The 18,426-nt window shown below is 38.9% G+C and overlaps 1 protein-coding gene across 4 annotated transcripts; it reads right to left on the reverse strand.

The window, feature by feature from the left end:
• Positions 1-8,010: 8,010 nt before the first annotated feature.
• Positions 8,011-17,125, reverse strand: LOC124954242 (zygotic gap protein knirps-like). Of its 4 annotated transcripts, none has more exons than XM_047506844.1 (4): positions 16,234-17,125; positions 12,846-13,259; positions 10,269-10,346; positions 8,011-10,092 (listed from the first exon to the last, which is right to left on the reverse strand). In XM_047506844.1, exons 2-4 carry the CDS (start codon positions 13,008-13,010, stop codon positions 8,824-8,826), a joined length of 1,512 nt encoding a protein of 503 aa, XP_047362800.1. In that variant the 5' UTR covers positions 13,011-13,259; positions 16,234-17,125; the 3' UTR covers positions 8,011-8,823. The 4 variants fall into 4 exon arrangements, with proteins under 4 accessions (XP_047362800.1, XP_047362799.1, XP_047362802.1 ...); XM_047506843.1 differs by having other exon boundaries at positions 15,013-17,125; XM_047506846.1 differs by lacking the exon at positions 16,234-17,125 and adding an exon at positions 14,331-14,867.
• Positions 17,126-18,426: the final 1,301 nt, after the last annotated feature.

Raw genomic sequence — 18,426 nt, forward strand, 5'->3', positions numbered from 1 at the left:
TCACTTTTTCGACTTCCTCTTACTCTCAACAAGTATTGTATTTTTGTTATTAAAATTGAAATCACAATGTTACCATACGACGACCATCAGACATCTTTCTTTTAATTGAATAAGTTTTAATAAAAATTATCGATAGGTTTATCAATCATATGAACCATTTTGAGAATCATATGAAGCTTGTTCAATATCGTAACAGGTTACATCAACTTTTCAGTATGTAACCATAAAATCATTTATATTTTATCAGGTTATTGAAACTTTTAAAAGTTCTATTCCTAAAGTTAAAAGTCAAATAAATCGTTTTCTTGGTAAAAATCTTTAAGTCCGTTTTCATGATAAAATTAACAAATATATAAGAATTTTTAAATAAATAATTAAAAAAAAAATAAAAGTTTAAGAGAAATTAGAAACACATAAGATAAGACTTTTATATTATTAATTACTCGTTTAAATGGTATAAGATATAATTGAAACATTACTGTTTTGTTTTCTGATTGATATATCATTTGAGATCCTTTTTTGTTATCGGTCTTGATTACGAATACCATCGTTCATACACGACTACCACGATATTAATCGATACACGATACAAATTGGATATAGGTGTCGAATCCAACCAATATCGAATTATTTCGAGCTGTCAGAATCTTATTGTTTATGGTTGGCTCTGTCTTTCACTGATCATTTAACAGGCGACACGCGCGTACGTTCTTATCGATCTACTTCGTTTATACGAGAAATCACAACGAGAAATTGTAAGTGAGTTTAATTTTATTATAGGGGACCAACTCGAGAATAAGTATCATTGATATTTTTCTTATAACCAAAACAGTGCCCGAATCATGTCCGAGAGAAAGCAACGAACCAAAGATTTAGAACGTAAATTAGAACTCAAGATCGAAAAAGAATGGCAACGTTTGGTGGCAGCGCAACAAGAATTGAGGGAGAAACGAGAAGAGTTGAAAATCCTTCAAATCCGTGTTAATAATCGCAACCCCGACGTTAATCAAAGCTCAAAAGCATTAAGACGACAACGTGATTAAAATGATTCTAAACGATCACGAAACTTTAAGCTTGATGAGCATATTCCAATGATCGGGGTAAAATGTTTATATTTTTGCGTATAAATATATTGTAATAATCCTAATGAAATATATGTTAAGCAATATAATTTTTTTTTCTCGATCATCGAAATAGAAAATATATACCTTATAAGACGTAGGTACTATTTTGAAGAAAAAACAAAAATCTTTGCGTAGAGATAATAATAGGTTGTTCTCTGATAACAGACGAAAAAGACAAGATCGAGCGAAATCACAGCTAGGATTGTCAATGTATAGAAAACTACAGAAGAAAACTAGGAATCTAAAAGAAATGGAGGCACAAACTACTAGCTTTACCATTTAACGCAATTAACACCCATAGTCGTTTCTTCGGTGACAATATGGTCAACCTACCTGATTCTTCGACGTCGTTAACAAAAAGAAAATAAAAAAGAAATCTCCATTTGGGTGGATTCGACGGAATTACCACTAATTTTCGGTTCATCTGAAATTCACAAGAACGAAAGACGTCGACTAATGGCCGTAAAAGTAAAGTCTTCGTAGACATTCCTCTTACGCCTTCCTCCGGTTGCTGTAAAGAAAAGAAAAAAGAAAAAGAAAAAAGAAACGACAAGTCCGGGACACTCAAACATGGCTCATTGAAATTCAAATGTCAATCTTAAGAGTGCGAGCATATATACTAACGAGACGAACGACGAGAGAGAGAGAGAGAGAGAGAGAGAGAGAGAGAGAGAAAAGAACGTAGAGACCATGAATGCAGAGTGCTTTTTGTGTCACGATGTCGAAAATGAACGACGAATCGCGCCCATATTTGCTCTTGAATTCTGTTGCTCGAGAAACTTAAGAAATCCGTGAGCAGAGTACGACTCGATCGTTTAAAACGTCGTGTTTTAATAACTACCCTTCGTAAGTGTCAAGCGAGTTTTTCGTGTTTTCTCGAACAGGAATGACTTTTACAAAGATCCTTACTAAACTGTAGAATAATCGAGATCGGTAAAGAAAGTAATGCATAAAGTAAATTCCTTGAGAAAACCTTTTGCTTATAACCCGTGCGTATACCTCGTGCGAATAATAAAGCGAGCGGCGTAATATTTCAAGATGGCGGGCGCGGTAGGTACTCGGTAGATGGCACAGCTCGATATTATTTAGCGTCCCGGGGTCGCACCCACTTAACCCCATCTCCTGGCCGCAAGGCCGTGCGCAAAAAAGGGCGTCCACAAAGACAGAGAATAAGTTACCTTAGACGAAAGGACGCGCCTTAGCTTTGCGTTCTCATCCTCTTTCTACCTCTCTTTCTCTTCCTTTTCCTTTTCTTCTTTTTCTTCTCTTCTTCTTCTCTTTCTCTTTCTTCTTCTTCTTCTTCTTCTTCATTTTACTTCTTATTTTCATTCTCCTATTTCTCCTTAATACTCATCGGTGACATAGGAAACTGACTTGTATCCTAAATCATTCCCCTTGTATATTCGTAAAATCTTCAAAATTTGAACATTTTTCTATTAATCGATATTATACGTGTCTTAAACATCAGTGTTCCTCTATTTTTTATTATATAAAATAAAAAGAAACATGTACGCGTAGATATATTTGCAAAAGCAAGCTTATCTGGACCTATTTTTATCGTGGAAAGAAGCTAAAAAACTCCTTCTTCTTTTTTCTTTTTTTTCTTTTCTCCTCTTTTTTTTTTCTTTTTTTATTTTCAAGACCGCAATCAGTTCGCTCGTGTACAAGTGTATTATTTTTGTCTACAACATAATGATGGCCATCGTAGATATTTTATACGATGCAAATATCGTCTATAAAATTTGGCAAATCGCACGAGTATCAACACCGCAATCGGGTTCTTCAAGGCGATGAATAATAGGTTTATAATCATTTTGGCGTCTACTTTTTATTGAACTACGTCGCTTTAAAACCGGCATATAAGTCTTATAACTCATGCCTTATTTTCTTCCTTTTCTCTCTCTCTCTCTCTCTCTCTCTCTCTCTCTCTCTCTCTCTCTCTCTCTATTCCTTGATATTATGACACAATTGGTCGATTGAAAAAGACCGATGGAAATTTTATACGAAATTCACGAATGAATGAGGATCAGAACTCATTTGTTCACGCCTACTCGAATATCAAGAAGCTGCTCAAGAGGCTATGTGAAATAACAACGAATTCGTGAATGACCTTTCATTTAAATGACCTCCGTCCAATCTCCTTCCCCCATCCCCTCTCTCTCTCTCTCTCTCTTTCTTTATCTTTTGAATTAACTCCTCAATGTTAATCGATCGATTGTTACACCTTCCCGCCGCACATTCTGTAAAATAAAATTTTGTTTACAAAAATAAACTTGCAAAAAAATAAATCCCCTTTTGACGTTCGATGATAAACTGATGTCGTAAAAAAAAGAAAGAAAAAAAAGGGGAGAAAAAAAAAGAAAGAAAGAAGGAAGAAACTTATTCTTGCGATAGAGCATAAAAAATAAAAGAAAAAAGATGAAAAAGAAGAGAGAGAGAGAGAGAGAGAAAAGAAAAAAGACAAAAATTAAAGGACGTAGTACGTAAAATCAGGAAATGATCATCGGCGGGAGTCCCCGGAAAACGTTTCTCTAGGTGTAGGAAGTTTCGCTTTTGCAAGACATTACCAAAGTCTTGTCCTCGTCGGTGGAATGATCGTTTCTTCGACGTAGCCAATTAGCGTAGTAGTCGATGCAGACGAGATGAGAGAAAGAGGGAGAAAGAGATAGAAAGAGAAAGAGAGAAAGAGAGACTCGTCCCTTTCTTCATCTCGTTCCACGTCCAACCTAACAGGAAGGTACCGCGTGTGTCCCGAGCTCGCACACCGTATATATACGTGAGCGCAGGGTCAAGCGCTCGTAAACGTCACGCGAGAGACGTTCGACTCGAGGCCGAGTACCTATAGAGGCGCAACCAAGGAAAAGAGAGAGAAAGAGAGAGAGAGAGAGAAGGAGGATACACTCGCGCATCTATGAAAAACGTATTATGAATTTCCCGGCGGCCAATCGGAGGCAACCGAACGGACGCTTGCTCGCTGTCTGACCCCGGACTGTCAACCCGGACTGACCTCCCTTCTCTCCTTCGCTCTCACGCTGCTCTCGGTTGCTTGCCTCGGCTGCTCACCTCGGCTGCTAGCCAAGCCCACAGGCCACAGGTGTAGTAAACCTCTTTACCTCACGCACTCGCGCGTAATGGCCCCGCTCTTACGCCCGTGCCGCCGCATCTGCCAAGCTCTCCTTCTTCTCTTTCTTCTCCTCCTTCTCCTCCTCATCTTCATCCTCCTTCTTCTTCTTCTTCTTCTTCTTCTTCTTCTTCTTCTTCTTCTTCTTCTTCTTCTTTGTAATAGTAGTAGTAGTAAAGTCTCTTATCCTCCCTTCCCTTCTCTTTTCTTCTTCCCTTCTTTATCTTTCCGTTCTTTACCTTCATCTCTTTTATCTTGACTACCCACGTAGAATGCCACCACATTGCCAACATTCGTCGGGAAGCAACTTTGCTACTCTTCGAAAACTTTGAAAGAGAATGATTCAGCTAGATTTTAATGGAAACCACGAATGAAAGAGTTCTATTGAATATTTTGGTCAAAAAGTTGAATTACAAATAAAGTATCTGTGATTTTACAATCCTTGTCGATCGGTTTCACACATTGTATTAAATCCAATGTTTGAGTATGTTTGAAAGAGAAGTTTGAAACTTATGAAAGAAAGATCTAAAGCACAATATAGAAGTTTTCTTTTCTTTAGTTTTTTCTTTTTTCCATTTTTTTTGTTCTAGCTTCATTTTAACGAATACTGAAATAAAATATCTATATATCATTGCGGCTATTCTGTTGACTGTTTCAATGGAATAATGATCTATAAAAAATAGATGAAATTCATTACGAATTATCGAATACAGTGTAACTTAAAAAATGTATTTCTTTCAAAAGTATACTACTTTAAATCCCTTTATTCGAGAGATATCCATTCAATTATGTTTTTGATAGATAAACGTGACAATCGTATCGATTGCAATGATCAAAATTATATGGACATATATAAAAGCATCTTCCTCGTTTTGATAATTCTTAGCAACACCTTGTCAACCATTTATTCATTACATTAAATACGCTCATAAATTTTTCAAATGTCTTATCGTCGAATATAATAGGAACGACATTCATATTCACTGTCGCAATCTAAATCTCGAAATTAACGCATTATTTTAATTTCAAATACTAATGACTGAAAATGAACGTACGACGTACGCAAAGAACAAAGTTCTTTTTCGAATCTCTCCTGCGTCACGATCGTCACAGCACGGTACGGTAGATTAATAGCAGCCATCCCGATTTATTGGTCAATTTATGATTCGAATTCGGCATGTCGTAGCCACGGAATACGACATAAAAATCTACTCTTTCTAAGATATAGGCTTATATTCTTGGCTTGGACGACCACCATTCACGTAAGGGGGGGGTCTTCGCCCCATCAATGAACAACTAACCGGTCTTCCTTCTCTTCCGGGCTCTCTCTTTCTCTCTAGCTCTCTCTTTCTCTCTCTCTCTCTCTCTCTCCCTCTCTCTCTTTCTTTTTCTCTTTTCACAAATGGACAGTCGGTCTTCTGTTTCGAAGGAGGGACTTTATTAATTTACGACGAGACGGTGACTTTGACGATCCGCTGTACGGTGTCTCCGAGATTTACGTAACGCACTAAAAAGATGACGCGAGTTAAGAAAAAGAGAGAGAAAGAGAAAGAGGAAGGAGAAGAATAGTCCACTATATGATCAAGATGGTACCGGTGGGAGATAGCGAAATACGGTCCTCAAACGAATATCTCAGGGATTCACGACCACGTAAGATTGAACGGTTTTCTCTCGGCTCGAGACAAGAAAGAAAAAAGTTCGTCTTTCTCTCTCTCTCTCTCTCCCTCTCCCTCTCTCTTTCACACACTTTTTCTTTCCCTCTCATATCTCTGTTTAGAAATTACACGACATCAAATGACCTCGAGACAGCACCTATTTTTCGTTGTACGATACTTTGAATTTCTACGGATTTCTCTTCTTTCGCGGTACAATAAAAAAGAAAAAAAGAAAGAATGATTGTTGACGAAGAAGCAGAGGAAAAAGAAGAGGATAAAATTCGTACGAGTTTATAGGTGAGGAGGTTAACAAGCTTGTTAAGTAGGAAAAGAAGAACGTAACATGCAAGTAAACAGGTCGAAAAAGAGTTATTGTCGAAAATCCAAAAGATCGTATACCTAAACCAAGAAGAAGATCGCTAAATATGGATATGATTGAACAATTGAAAGATTCGTATTAAACAAATAAAAAAAAATAAGCAATGATTTGTGAACGATTGTTCATCGTAATTTTCTTCTCTCTCTCTCTCTCTCTCTCTCTCTTTCTCTCTGTCTCTCTCTTTTTGTTATCATAATATAGAATAAATTATCCACGTTATTAGTGCTTCATATATATATATTTTGTAATGATTTTTATTTGAGCAACTTTCTGATAGATATCTTAGGGAAAGAGTAAAATACCTGATACCTGGCACCCGAGGAATCTTGTAACGTGATTAGCAGTATCGCGTCTTCGACGATTCTCAAGAGTCATTGTACAACGCATTCCGTATCACGAGTACCTCAAAACGAGTTACGTGCCCGTCGTTCTACACCGTGCTTTTTTTCCCCTTTCTTTCTTTCTTACTTTCTTTTCTTTCTTTTCTTTCCTTTCTTCTTTCTTTTATCCTTTTCTTATTTTCTTTTCTTAACTCATACGGCCAGCGTAAGCTGACCCTCGGAAAGCTGAATCAGGCAGGAAATCACGAGAGCTTGTTGGGTGGACGTCGAGTGGTCTCTCTTATTCGTCCCACCTAAGTCAACAAGTGGACTCAGAGGCATTTTAACCGTCGCGGGTTTACAGGTAGGTACTCGCGTGAACATACACAGGTGCATGCGTATAAAAGAAGGAATCGAGAGGAACGCCGTAACCCCCTCACTCTAAGTCCCTTCCCCTGAAACTCTTTGAAAATGATCGAGAAATCATCTTATATGTATCTCGAGATCTATCTCTCTCTCTCTCTCTCTCTCTCTCTGCTTTTCTTTATTTCTCTCTCAAGTCCATCATAGATATCGGAATCGTCATTAATGTCTCTTTCTCGTAACGTGAAAGCGTCGCAAATTTTAATAATCGAGAAATCCAATCCATCTGGCATATAACGTAAGATTCGAATCGTAGTAGAGATCAAAGGAATATATTGATTTATTCTCGCAAAGAGAGTGGAAATACGCCAAGCGAGAAACTTCAAGATTCTGTGACAGTTATGTCAAGTGAGAGTTTCTCGCGTCTGTATCAAATGCAAGAGACGCGATTCTTGCTTGCTATCCCATATGAGCTATCATTTGTTCTGTATCGGAGTAAGCCCGAAAGATCATGCTATGTCGGCCTGCAACGTTCTATATTTTCACACCCGTTTCCTCGTGAGAGTTCGATCGTAACGTCGTTCCTGTCTCTTATTTCTATCTATCTATCTATCTATCTATCTATCTTTCTGTCTTTCTTTTTTCTTTTTTTTCTTTCTCTCTTCCTCTCTCTCTCTCTCTCTCTCTCTCTCTCCTTCTCTCTCCCCCTATGTAAGAAAGGTACGTAAGAAAGTCCTTGTAATATGTATGAACTCGTGTTTGAAGAGTTCGCGTTCCAGATGGCCGTCCGCTTTCCAAGGATATTTACAAAGAGCTCGTCTTCGACCGAACGGGGCAAACATCGCACGATTTCGCGAAGTTGCGTACTTAACAAAGAGCTCTACGGTGCAACGAGGTCTCTCCTACGAATCAATACTTTCGAATAGTCTCGAAGAACACTTTGGGAAGGAGTTAAATTATATACACGAATCGTTTCTCGTTGAAGTGACAAGATAAGACAAAATATTCCGAATATATTCTTTCATTCTAAATATATATTGCACGCAAATACAGAATATTCTTTATTTTTAATTCGTACATCATGAAAAATTCGATCGTGACCACGTTGGTGGCTCTCGTAACATTCGCAATAAAATCACTTTCGAAGACACGACGATCGGAAGAAAAGAAAAGTCGTTCTAAGAAAATATAGGTAGGTACACACGATTTCATACTATTCATATATTTTTTAAGGCACAAAAAACATAAATGACTATGTCATCAAGACAACGTAACAAGATAGTTACTTACGTATCTTAAGAAAGAGTCTCTCCACATTTTGTTACATTTTATTCAGAAGATCAACCTTAAGGATAGGCTAAAGGAAAGGCTCCGTTATTACGTTAAATAAAACACGCGTCGCGATAAAATTAAGAAAATCCCTTCGGTAATGATAAATAAGAATGATAAAAAAAATTACTTCGTTCCTGGATTCCGTCGGCACATAAACGTAACACGCGTTATCACGCAACGAGCCGTGCATAATTATACGGACGGTAATCATAATGAATGTTAAACTATCAGGCACATTTTGACTCTCTTCGCTAAGCCGATAGCCAAGAGAGAGAGAGCTTAAAGGCACTATCAAAGGCACACGATCGTTCCTTGTAAATAACACACTTTGGGTAAGAATCCACCAATAAAGAAGTCAAAAGGAAATACATGGCCTCTTTCCTTTTGAATTAAGTGAAGTTCACGTACTTCTAAATAGCGAATCACGTATCAAAAGTAACACAATTGCTTCCAAGTAGATTTTGAAAAGAAAGTGTTTGAGGAGGATGTCTCGAAGTTCCTATCAAGAATCTTCGGATCTACTCCAAGGTCATGTTTTCCTAGTGAGATCCAACGGTGGTCCCGTGTCACGAAGGAGTTCATTGTCCTCGCTATCTGTCGATCTCTCCTCTTCCGTACTAGCTATATCCGGCTCTCTCGTTTCTAGCTTGGTCGCAGTTCCGGTTGCCGTTGCAGCAGCCACAGCAGCAGCGGCAGCAGCGGCAGCGGCGGCAGCCGCTTCCGCAGCAGCCACGGCAGCTTTGACGCTGAGATCGATAGGCTCTTCTTGTTCAGGACCGAGAGATCTTAAAAATGCAAGACTCTTGTCGTAAATTCGCGACTCGTCTGCCGATCTTGGCCTCGATCGGTCCGCTTCCTCGCAGAGGCTCGATCGAGCTCTCAAAACTCGACTATCTTCGTCTCGCGTTCTCGTTGGTGAGGGTGTTGATCGAGGACTGACGCTCTCGCTCGAGGAACTCGAAAGGCTCGCTAACATGGGCGGTGCTCCGATTTGGTTGACATACGGAACGATGAAGCGTTGTTGAAAGGGAAAGAATGGAGCATTTAAAAGTTGCATGTGCGTTAATGCTGGATGAAAGAACGCTGGTCCTCTCCACATTGGAAAGCTACTCCTCGAGACTTCTGGCCTAAGAAGTTCCTGAGGGGCTCTTCCTAATTCCGCTGTCCTCATACCAATTTGATCCTGACTGGATCGTGGAGATAATTCCTGCGATCTCAATTGGCTCGAAATGTCCTGCGGCCTCAACGCCGCCTCTTCGCGTTTGCCTATCCTATCTTGATGATGTTGCTGCTGGTGTTGCTGTTGCTGCTGTTGCTGTTGTTGTTGTTGCTGCTGCTGCTGCTGCTGCTGTGGCTGCTGTTGCGGTTGCTGCTGCTGCTGCTGATGATGATGATGGTGATGATGATGATGATGATGGTAACTATTCGCCGTCGTTGTCGCAGTTGTGATCATTCCAATGATACCACTTGCACTGGTCGTACTGGCGTTCTCGTTATTGTTATTATTGTTATTGTTTGCCGCGTCCAACGAGCCGAATGCTTTTTCATATGCCAACTTTGGGTCCTTGATAAGACGCGTGTGCGCCTGATGTGTCTGCTCTTGAAGCAGGCAGTGGATCTTGAACCAATTCGAACGGCGGCCGTATCTCGAACCGGACTTGGACATACCGACCATCAGGCACTTCCTTAGTCGGCAAGCTTTACAAGCTGTTCGATTTTTCTTGTTGATCACACAGACACCACCGTTCTTGCATTCGGATATACTGCCCAGATTATTGTAGGTACGCCCGAAGAACGACTGCGTGAGAGAAAATGGATGAGGATACGTCTACAATTTTGTATTTCTCAACGAAAGAGGAAAAAAATAAATACTTGCAAACAAACAAAGATAAAAAATCAATGATGCAAATAGATTTAAATGCAAATATTCAAAAAAATTGGTAAGTTACTTCTATTTTTTTAAACGAAACTGACCTTACAACCTTCGCAAGTGAAGGCTCCAAAATGAAAACCCGCGGCCGGCTCTCCGCAAACTCTGCAAAGTTGATTCATCTGTAACAAAAAAAGAAAAAGAAAAAAGAAGAAAAATTACATAGAAACGTTATAAATATAATTACGTATCATAGCAAAAATATCTTGTATAAGGATTGGAATAGTAAAGTTCTCAAGACTTTCTCGGAAGAGTCTCGGTACGAACTCGAAAAAAAAAATGGAAAGAAAGTAAAAAAGAAGGCGGCAAGAAGCGCATAGAGTTCGGTTGCGAGACTGTGTTCCTATTAAAATCTAGTTAGCCAGTCATTACCGACGATGAACCAGAGACTGCGGCCTCTTCGTGGATACCATCGCGTCGATGAAACGAGAAAGGACGAACAAATGAGAAAGCTTCGCGCGCAATGAACGCGTTATGATGGAAAGAAAAAGAGAGAGAGAGAGAGAGAGAGAGAGAGAGAGAGAGAGAGAGAGAAAGGGAGAAAGAGAAAGAAAGAGAGACAGAGAGATAGAAAGGGAGAAAGAGAGAATACGACTAGAACGAACTCAATTCACCTACGAAAACCGAATGACCTTAAGGTCACTCCACGCATTCTATTCCATCGTTTCGTAATTTAAACGAGAAGTTTATAGCGCATAAATGATCGAATGTGATTTTAAAACAGATCGCATTTGTCGCATCGACGTCTATGACAATGTTGCTCCACTTTTTAACGAATGCATTTTCCTAAACGATATTGTCCATGCTCGTAGGATCAGTTCTTTTGCCTTTCCGCAGATAAATATACCTGGTGAGCGAGTAATTAAGAAGTGTCAGTTCTTCAAAGTATTGGAAAAAAGCGAGGCCATCAAAGCACGTAAGCGTTCATTTGTCAAAGAAGAAGTTTATTATAAAATTGATAAGCATATCGAATTTATTTTGAAATTTTACGCCGATTACGATGAGTTGTAATGCAATATCACCGAAGTCAGAACGCGTAAGACGGGATCACCGTGAATATAAAGTACGAATGTAAATAACAATAATTGGATTAACCAATTGCTTCGAAATTATAGTTAAAGAGCGATCTGAGATGTGTTCTCCTGTGAACGATGGATACAGGACTCCTTCCGTTAACGTAAATTCGCATTTGTGAAAGGTAGTAATGTTAAAAAATTTTCTAACAAATTTCCCTCTGCCTTGTTATTAAAAACGAAGGAAGGGCCACTCTCAGTGGAAGAAAGTCAGAGAGTAACCCTTAGCGACCGAGTGTTTTACGATGACCCGGATTATCCACATCGTTCGGTATATACATGCCTTGCAATGAGACAAACCAGGTACCATACCGTTACGCATATTTACAAAAAAAAAAAAAGAAAAAAAAAGAAAAAAAGAAAAATATTCTAGCTTCAGGTAGATACTGAATGGTATTTTTTTAAAAAGTTTAAGGAGTTCGTTTTCTTGTTCTTTTTTTTTTTTTCTTTTTTTCTTCTCTTTTGTCAACACCATAAAAATTTTGCCAATGCTCGACACTTAATAGAGAATGTACTCTGAGAACGGTTTGTACGTTACAAACGATATAAACAACTTGCAAACGAAATTGAGATTCTATTGTAACTCCTGTTCAACGGATATAACCTAAGGTACAACTTATATAAGAACACACTGTTGCTGTTCATTATTATCGGTATACGGATGCTCGAACGAACGAACGGTGCATATACACTTTCACACATACCACGTCACCGAACTTGTAGAATAAGAAGGGAGGTGCTTGATGACACCTGATGGAAACGACAGTGAAGCGCGAGGCATAGAAGACGTGAAGAGAAAAGTAAAAAAGGTTCAACGTCCAACAGATGACGCGGCTGTGTCACCTCGGATCTAATCCCTGCAGCCTGACGCGCCACGACCCAACGGAACTAAATAAATGTTCTCGTGTCTCGTGTCTCCTTGGTGGCCTTTCCCGTCTACTCTCTCTCTCTCTCTCTCTCTCTCTCTCTCTCTCTATCTCTCTCTCTCTCTACCTCTCTCTCTACCTCTGTTTCTTTCCATTAGATCATATATGGATGGACAGATACATATTAATATTCACAAATAAAAATATAAGAGAAATTACGAAACCATATTAACACTTAAATACCCGTTTACGCGTTAATGCGCGCTTTTGTTTATTACACCTGAAAAGTGATCGTACATCAGTACGTTTTTATTTCCTCCTCATACATTTTAATTTTTATTTCAAAATAATAGATAGTCTTCGTTCGTGTAATAAAGTAATTATTAACAGTAATAATCATAATACTATTATATGTATTCTTTATATCGATGTACTTTCAACAGATTAGATTTTATTAAATCGTGCGTTATATTATTTGACCTCATCTTAATCGCGCCAAATATTTAAGTGTTAAGTGTTAAATAAATAGTTAAAACCTTGTCGAATGATCTCGATTAAGGTACGTACAAAATAAGACACATTTATAATATATTTTATTTTAGGCATAATAGGTGTTAATTCTCATTTAGTATGGGATGATTGATGAGTAAAAATATTAGAAGATAAAAAAAAAGGGACTCACCACGTCGGTGGTGGCCGGTGCCGAAGCGATGCTCGACGTAGGCGTCCACCACCCTACGGTATTGCTACTGGATGTTGTATTCGCGATAACACCAACACTCGTATTTCCGGGATTGGATCCGCTCCCAGATAATCCTATCGAGCTCGATATATCACCCACGTCCATTCGATGTCCTTTAATCCTTCGATGCAAATCCTCCCGCTTGCCGATCGCAAGATTCGTCCTCCGTTCTTCCTACGAAATTTCGTATCAACATTTTTTTCCTCCCTTCTTCCTTTTCTTCTTCTTCCTGTTTCTCTTGTTCTTCTTATCTTCCCTTACGACGCTATCTCTTTTCCACGATAATTTTCTGAGCTTGCTAGTATCTCTCCCTGTGGTTTATCTCTTTGTCTCTTGTTTGGCACGTGGACCGAACTAAAAAGAAAATATGCGTTTCGTTGAAATTAGAATTGACGGAGACCATCAAATGCCATTGAAATATCGAAGATCATCGTACACGTTATTTCGCGATTATGCGAATTCCATTCGAATGTTTCGAGCTTGATTTTCTCGTCCTTCTAATTTTATCTTTTGATTATGCGATGATCGAAATTCGATACCCACCCAAAAAAAGAAAAAGGGAAAGAAACAAAAAAATAAAAGGCACGACGCAGAGAAGAGTTCGCATTGATTTCGAAATTTTCGAAGATCACAAACGCGACGATTAACATCGGCGCGCGTTTAACTAACGACTAATTAGAAGTCGTATCTTCCAATCCGTGGAAGACCGGTTCGATAGGTGTACACCGTCGCTTTGCCAGAGGACTACTAAATCCTTAGTTCTACGGATTAATTCGCTCGTGCTATGTCGCAAACATAACGTGCCGATTTAATCGACGATCGCAACGATGGAACGATATTACGCGTTAGACAAGAAATACTCGTGCGCGATCTTTTACGCGATTTTTATCGAACACTCGCTCCTTGTGCATGATCAATTTACGTTCACCGTGTTATATCACTTTGAAACGAGTTATATCGAGGTATATCGAAACGCGAGACATTCCTAATTTCCACATTTCTTTTACAAAATTAGATACATACTACGTCAAGTGATAATTATCATTAGAAAATTACTATGTAATTATCTTGTCCCTCCCCCCCCCCCCAGTCTCCTTTAATCATTCTCCTCTTATCAATTAATAGAATCGATAATGACGATATCTTAAAGTTTTAAAACGTGTACCATTTTCATCATTTCCGTCATTAGACGTCGGACTATTAACAGGTTCGCAAAATGACTTTATCATACAAATAAATCAACACTATTTACGAGTCAGACAAACTATCTAATTAATAATAAAATCGTCACCAATATCATCGAAATTCCTCGTAAATCCTCCAATCAACTTGATATCGAATAAAAACGAATGAAATCACGTATCGAGAATTGATTTTACGAACGAAATCACGCATACGCGTGTAAGTAAGTAGGTACCTACTTACATACTACTTCTTCTCTTTATCCCGTAATCCCTTCGCTCTCCCTCCCACTAAGAGCGAAATAATCACTCGGTTATTAACGATCGAAGATTCTTAACGATGCTCTCTCTCTCTCTCTCTCTCTCTCTCTCTCTCTCTCTCTCTCTCTCTCTCTCTCTCGTCTTTTATCCTTGTAAAGATCGAACGATGAGCTCCTCGCGACGGCGATAATGACTGATCGGTGAAATCCACTCGCGTCAAAAGCGTCGCCCGTAGGTAGGTAGGTGTTTTTAAGGCGTTCGTTTTTTATCAAGATCTTCCCCTCGCGCTACCAATCCGTGGCGGACCAATGAGTGACGGCCAATCGGTACGTCAACTGCAACTTTAATGAACCGGTTGCGAGCGGCACGTCACTCGGATATCATCCTGCCGACTGACAGTTTAAATCGTTTGTGCCAGGACCGACGTGACAAATTAATCGTCTGCGCCGCTTAGTCCGAGGACGCTTTTTCGTTCCTACGTATCCTCCCAAATAATACTGACCATCACTATCCTTCACCCTCCTCCGCCCATCCCCTCTCATAACCCCATACCCCACCTTTCCCTCGCGTTTCTCGCTGATTTCTCATTAATCGATTGATCGATCGATCGATCGATCCTCCTTTCCGTAAAATTCGATCGAATGACGTATCACTCGATTACGTACCGTCAACGGGAGAAATATCTTGCAAACTTCTTAACAGGACGACTTCCTTCCTTCCTTCCTTCTTAATTCCTTAAACACAATGTCGACGATACATCGACACGCTCGCAAATCTTTCAAGGTCACTAAGAGACACTTCGACGTTTGATAATTTCTCTTGGCACTTGTTGATAATTGTTCTCCCCCCTCCCTCTCTCTCTCTCTCTCTTTCTCTCTCTCTCTCTCTCCTTCTTTAAGTTATTCACAGAGATCCTTGTAGTATCCTCAATAATACGTGATTCAATCGAAGCACACCGAGATATATGTACTTCTCGATTCGAAATACATCTCGGATCGTTTATAGGAAAGAGATGATGATAGACGAGAGCAAAAGGAAACAAAGTTGGAAAGGATACGTAAATAGATAGATAGAGAGAGAGAGAGAAAGAGAGAGAGAGAGAGAGAGAGAGAGAGAGAGAGAGAGATAGAGAGTGAGAGAGGGGGATATGATAAGACGAACAAAAAAAGGAGAGCAAGAGAGAGAGAGAGAGATAGAGAGAGAAAGGGGGAGTGAGAGAGAGAAAGAAAGAGAGAGAGAAAGAGAGGAAGAAGAAATGTTGGATACAACAGGGGCGAAGAAGAAAGGACGAAGGAAACGTCGTGTCTGGACCACCGGCCGGCTCGGGGCGTGCGCTCGTGTAGCACGTGGCCGAGAGACTGAATATCCCTACCTTGGATACTCTTCGTCAGTCCGTTTGTCCGCCTCGTCCTTATCTTACCTACTCGACCGAGAAAGACTACCTCTGCCCTCTCTCTCTCTCTCTCTCTCTCTCTCTCTCTCTCACTCTTTCTTCTTTCATTCTCTTCTTTCTTTCTTTCCTTCCTTCATTCTCCCTTCCTTTCTTCCTTCCTCCTCTCTTCCTTCATTCTCTCTCCCTTCCACAACACTCAACGAGGATCCGAAGATCACGTCTCCCCTCTCATCTCGCACTTCTCTCTCTCTCTCTCTCTCTCTCTTTCTCTCTATCTCCATCTCTCTCTCTAGCCTTTTCTCGCTCTCTCGCACGTACACTATGGATATCCCCGTACAGCATCCATCTCCACCTGCGTAGGAGCCGCGAATCCTGGCATCTCTTCGATTCTCTCTTTCTCGCATACGTTGGTACTTTTTCTCTCTTTCTCTATCAACCACCAGTCTCACCGCCAACGAATCGTCTCTATCTTTATCGCTCTTAACAGCCTTACCTATCTTCTTCTTCTTCTTCTTCTTCTTCTTCTTCTCCTCCTCCTGTCCTCCCCTCTTTCCTCTGGCAGCTCGAGTACAAACTGCTCTTTTCTGTAAGCGCGGGAGGAGCGCGAACCGAAGCAAACCGAACCGAGCCGAGCTGAGCCTAGTCAAGCAAAGAGACGACAACACACGTATGCGCCTATATCCCTCCTTCGTCCTCCTCCTTTTCCTCACGGATTCACTAACTTCGACCTTCTACCTACCTACAAACGCATCTACGACATATCCATATACGTCTATATGTATATATGTATGTAGGTATGTATATGTGTATGTATATTCGCTAAGAGGAAAAGATGTATCACCGTTCTTAAAAATCTTTTCTTTTCTTTTATTTCTTTTTTTTTTTTCTTTTTTTTTTCTTTTTTCATTATTCTTTCCTTTTATCGATAATCCTTCCACGTGAATTTACGCGCTCGGCATTTCCCACGCGGAATCACAATACTACGATTCGATTTCACATGAAAGAATTGACGTCGACTACTTAAGACTTTGATCGTTCGTTTCTATTTCGATTACGTAAAGAGAAATAAATGTTGATTCGCCAAAGAACGAGAATAATCATACTTCCTCTAAACTGCGAAAAGTATATGTCGTAAATAATATTGTATAATAGTGCTAAGGTGTTTTTACAATTTTCCAAATGTTCAAACTATCTTTTAGGCAGGGAAATTTCTGAATGCTGAACAATATTTAAACAAAAAAAACTTGACGCACAGGAAATAATACAAAGGTGCTTGTGTATTAAAATTTATAATGAAAAAATAAAACGATGATGAAAACTTGAAAAGGATAGGACAAATTTCTTCTTTGACTTTGAGAATCCATAGGTACGCGTTCCTTTTATATCCTTACTCGTTTCTTTAGAAGAGACACTAACTTGTATGCGTCACTATCATAACGGAGGAGAATAAAAGCAAAGAAGACTTCGTCGTATGGAGTAGGAGGTGCCCGATCATCGACCAATAGAAAGAGCCGCCACCCACGAAGCAATAAAAATTAATTTATCACGTGAATCGCCGCCTACGCCATTGCTCCTTTCGTCTTTTGCAGAATCCCTAGAATTCCTCGAGATGGCGTCATCTGTCGGGTAAAGAAATCATTTTCGATATGTTAGTAAGTGTATCATGCACAAATACTAATATGCGTATCATTCTTCAAAGAGAGATTAAAAATTCCTAACTTAACATCCCTGAATAAATAAAAAAGTAATCGTTAATTGATTTTATTTCATTAATAAAAATTTGTATTCGAGATATATATTATAACACGCGTTAACAGATTATTGTCGTAAAATTACGATCGATAATAGAACTTTAATAACATAACCCTGATAGTAGGCAATATTCAAACAAGAATGTATACAAAAATCTCTATCTGGTGCCATTTAAAAGCATTACATTTTATAATGTTTTCGTCTTTTTTCACGAAATATTTGTATTAATAGTTATTTACATTAACAAAGCTTTTAAAAGCATATTTGAATTTATATAACTCACCTTCTGCTCCCATTTTAATATAAAAAATTCCTTCGTAGAACATATAAAGAAAAATTATTTTTACATCGTCGATAAGTTATCCGTTAACTTATCGACGGGTCAGTCAATCTTTTTTTTATCAATTGTCAGAGTGCGCCACGTTACGGTATTACAACACGTCGATAACATTCATATTATCTACAAAGTAATTTTCAATTGTTACAAATTTAAAATTAAAAATATACAATAGATATAGTTACATCTAAAGAATACTTTTAAATATTATGTATCGTGCATAAAATATGAGAATAGAGATTCTTGTGCTTCATTGCAAAAAAATATAATTAATATATTTACACTAAAACGTGTTACTTGTCAAGTAAATGTTTTCAAGAGAGACTGGGAGGGGAGAGAGAGAGAGAGAGAGAGAGAGTGAGAAGGGTGGGAGGGAGGAGAGATAGAGATAATATAATAATCTACTTGAATTAGTTTTCATAAAAAACTTGTAAAAAAATTCGTATATCGTCAAATAGTTCTCGATAAAGTAAAACGCAAAAGAACGATCTAAATTAATATCTATAAAACATTTATGAAATTGCAGAAAGATGTTAATAAATCGTGAAAAAAGTTAACTGCGTAAGGTTAACGAAACAACATATTTTACACGTTTAC

The sequence above is a fragment of the Vespa velutina genome, chromosome 15 (genome assembly GCF_912470025.1).
Source record: "Vespa velutina chromosome 15, iVesVel2.1, whole genome shotgun sequence".
Lineage (NCBI taxonomy): Eukaryota > Metazoa > Arthropoda > Insecta > Hymenoptera > Vespidae > Vespa > Vespa velutina.

Excerpts from the sequence above, each read along its gene's own strand:
- LOC124954242 (XM_047506844.1), bottom strand. The coding sequence starts at position 13,010 with ATGGACGTGGGTGATATATCGAGCTCGATAGGATTATCTGGGAGCGGA. Across the intron at positions 10,347-12,845 it reads CACCGGCCACCACCGACGTG|ATGAATCAACTTTGCAGAGT; the intron begins GTGAGTCCCTTT and ends TTTTTGTTACAG. Across the intron at positions 10,093-10,268 it reads TCACTTGCGAAGGTTGTAAG|TCGTTCTTCGGGCGTACCTA; the intron begins GTCAGTTTCGTT and ends TCTCTCACGCAG.